The 2,819-nt window shown below is 52.5% G+C and overlaps 1 protein-coding gene across 1 annotated transcript in view; it reads right to left on the minus strand.

Moving 5' to 3' along the window:
- Nucleotides 1-387: 387 nt before the first annotated feature.
- LOC119591949 (ATP-dependent RNA helicase DDX55-like) overlaps nucleotides 388-2,819 on the minus strand; it is a 5,642-nt gene continuing 3,210 nt past the window's right edge. Inside the window, exon 2 of the mRNA XM_037940704.1 lies at nucleotides 388-2,482. Coding sequence (XP_037796632.1) covers nucleotides 642-2,378 — 1,737 coding nt within the window. The 5' untranslated portion in view covers nucleotides 2,379-2,482 and the 3' untranslated portion in view covers nucleotides 388-641. The remainder of the gene's footprint in view (nucleotides 2,483-2,819) is intronic.

A 2,819-nucleotide genomic window follows, 5' to 3' on the forward strand; every position in this document is an offset into this window, starting at 1 on the left:
GCAAGTGTGCTGAATCGCGATGGCGTTCAACTATATCCTAACATGTATTGCACTGTCTCGCCTGCACAAACTTTAAAACCATACCCATACGTGTTAAGGTGTTATCATATGTATGTACTAAACATCATTATTATTGATTTAGTAGATTCAATACACTTACTTTTGTTGTCTATACAAAAACAGAATAACTGGAGACGGAGTGGTATAAGGAATATTCCAACCTCGAGATAAACTTTCATGAAATTTTGCCCGAAGGAGGTAATTATCATTTTTAAATAATACCCCGGAATGTATAAAGTGCATAGTTCGGTGTGTCATTAGGCCTAGTACCTTTTTCTACTTATCTTTTTAACCATGGAATCTTCTCGATAGGAAAATCAGCAAGAATTTACCAAAATGATAATGTATTTATGAAATTACAGAAAAAGTGAATGATGAATACATGGTCCAATGTATAAAATGAAGACAAGTCAACAAAACAAAATTTCAATAATATATATACACACGCATACAGGGCATCTTGGAAAAATATCCTCTATAAACAATACATAACTAATTTTTATGAGGAAAAACAATTCTGGGCGGGTTGCAACACCACAGCAATTCGTTTACTTGACTCTAAAGCCTCCAGCCGTCAGCTCTCAGTCATCGTCGAGGCCAAAGTGCTTGTCGAAGGCCGAGCTGTTGATCTTCCCCTTCTGCAGCTTCTTGAGCAGGCGGAAGTCCTCGTTCACCTCGTCCTGCTCCTCGGCTGTGAACCTGTTCTTGGCCCTCATCTCCTTGAGCTCCTTCTTCCGCTGCTTCCTGCGCTTCTTGTCCTTCTGCTCCGACCACGCCTCCGTCTTGCGCTTCCGCGGCTTCATGCCCGGCCACTCGCCCGTCTGCTCGTACTCCTGCATCTTCCGCTGGCGGCTCTGCTCCCTCTGCTTGTCCTTGTACGGGATCGCGTTGAAGTCGACCTCGACCGGCGTGAAGTCCGGCACGGTGGTGTCCTTGAGCTCGGGCATCTTGGGCATTCTGAGGAGGCCGAAGCTGGTGGCCGCGTGGCCGAAGTTGAGCTCCTTCACGCTCAGGATGAGGCTGCACTCGTGCTTGGCGTACGACTTGATGAAGGACACGAAGGCGCGGTTGGCCTTGTCCATCACGTTGCGGTCCTTGAGCTGCATCCTCCGCATCTTGGCCAGCAGGTCGGGCACCTCGGCGGGCGGCCTCAGGCGGCGCAGCGTCACCTTCTGGTTGATCTGGATGAACTCCACGTAGTCCGTCTCCGAGGGGAGCAGCATGACGATGGCGTTGCCCTCGTTGCCGATCCTGGCGGTGCGGCCGCAGCGGTGCACGAAGGCCGTGGCGGACGACGGCGGGTCGAACTGGATCACCCAGTCCACGCGGGGGATGTCCACGCCGCGGCACATCACGTCCGTGCACAGCAGGACGCCGCTCGCCAGGGACCGGAACTCGTCGAAGATCTTGAATCTCTTGTCCTTCATCCTGCCGTGCAGGGACAGGATCTTCATGTTCTTCAAGGTCTCCTTCAGAATAATCGTAAAGTACTCCACACACGCACACGTGGGGAAGAACACCATGCACTTCTCACTCCTCTTCTCCCTCAACACAGCGAGGAGGGTTGCGAACTTCTTATCAGGTTCACACTCCATGTAAAAATTCATGAGGCTTTTTGGCGTCCTTTCGTCGCCCGTGGCGTCCTTCTCCTTGACTTTGACCTGCACTGGGTTTCTGAGGCCTGCCCGCACAAGGGTCACGACGTCCGAGGTCTGCGTGGCCGAGAACAGGCCCGTCCTCCTCTGCTTGGGCAGGTAGGCGATGATGGTGCTGATGGTGGAGTGGAAACCCATGTCCAGCAGCCTGTCGGCCTCGTCGAGGATGAGCACCTCGAGGGCGCGCACGCCGTCCGCGAAGCTCCCGCAGTCCGCTATTTGGCGGCCCAGCAGGTCCTCCAGCCTCCCGGGCGTCCCGATGAGGATGTGCGCCCCGTTCGCCTTGAAGCGGTCGACGTCCTCGCTGGGGTACGAGCCGCCCACCGCCAGCATGGACGTGCGGTCGGGCAGGTGCTTGAGGAAGCCCTGCAGCACCTCGTGGATCTGCGTGGCCAACTCCCTCGTCGGCGACACCACCAGGGCGCCGATCTCGTGCTTCTTCAGCTTCTGCTCGCGCCTCTCCAGGATCTGCAACACCGGGATCAGGAAGGCCAGCGTCTTGCCGCTGCCCGTCACGGCCTCGGCGACCACGTCCTTGTGGCTGAGAAGCATCGGGATGCATGCCGCCTGCACCGGCGTCATGCTCTTGAACTTGAAGTCCTGCAGGGTGCGCGTGATCGGGGGGATGAGCTTCACCTTCAGACTAGCCCATGAGGTATCCATGATGGCTGCTGCGTGGACGACGGCGCTGCTTCCGCTGGCTGCGTGACACACTTTAATGTCCTGATAAATCCACTATCACGTATTGCTGCTAATGCATCAGTATCCTGGAAGACATACAAGGGTGGACATTACATCGCTGGCCACAGCTATCTTGTCAACCTTGTTCAAGGCAGCCAAGACGCAAGCAAGGTCAAAAGACAAGCTTACGTTATTCTAACATTACAAGCTATTCAAAGAGATCGAGCCACCCCTGTATTTCTTGCACAACAGGTTTTGAAATATATGAAAGAGAAAGTCTTTTTTTACAAAAACCATAATTTTCTTTTATTATTAATTTTACTAAGCATAAACAGTAATGGGAAAAAAATCAAATTCACGGGCTCAGAGAGTTCTCAGCCGTAATAGAAAAATACGACTAGTCTACAACGAAATAAAAGTGTG

Source organism: Penaeus monodon, chromosome 29, assembly GCF_015228065.2.
Source record: "Penaeus monodon isolate SGIC_2016 chromosome 29, NSTDA_Pmon_1, whole genome shotgun sequence".
NCBI classification, from domain to species: domain Eukaryota; kingdom Metazoa; phylum Arthropoda; class Malacostraca; order Decapoda; family Penaeidae; genus Penaeus; species Penaeus monodon.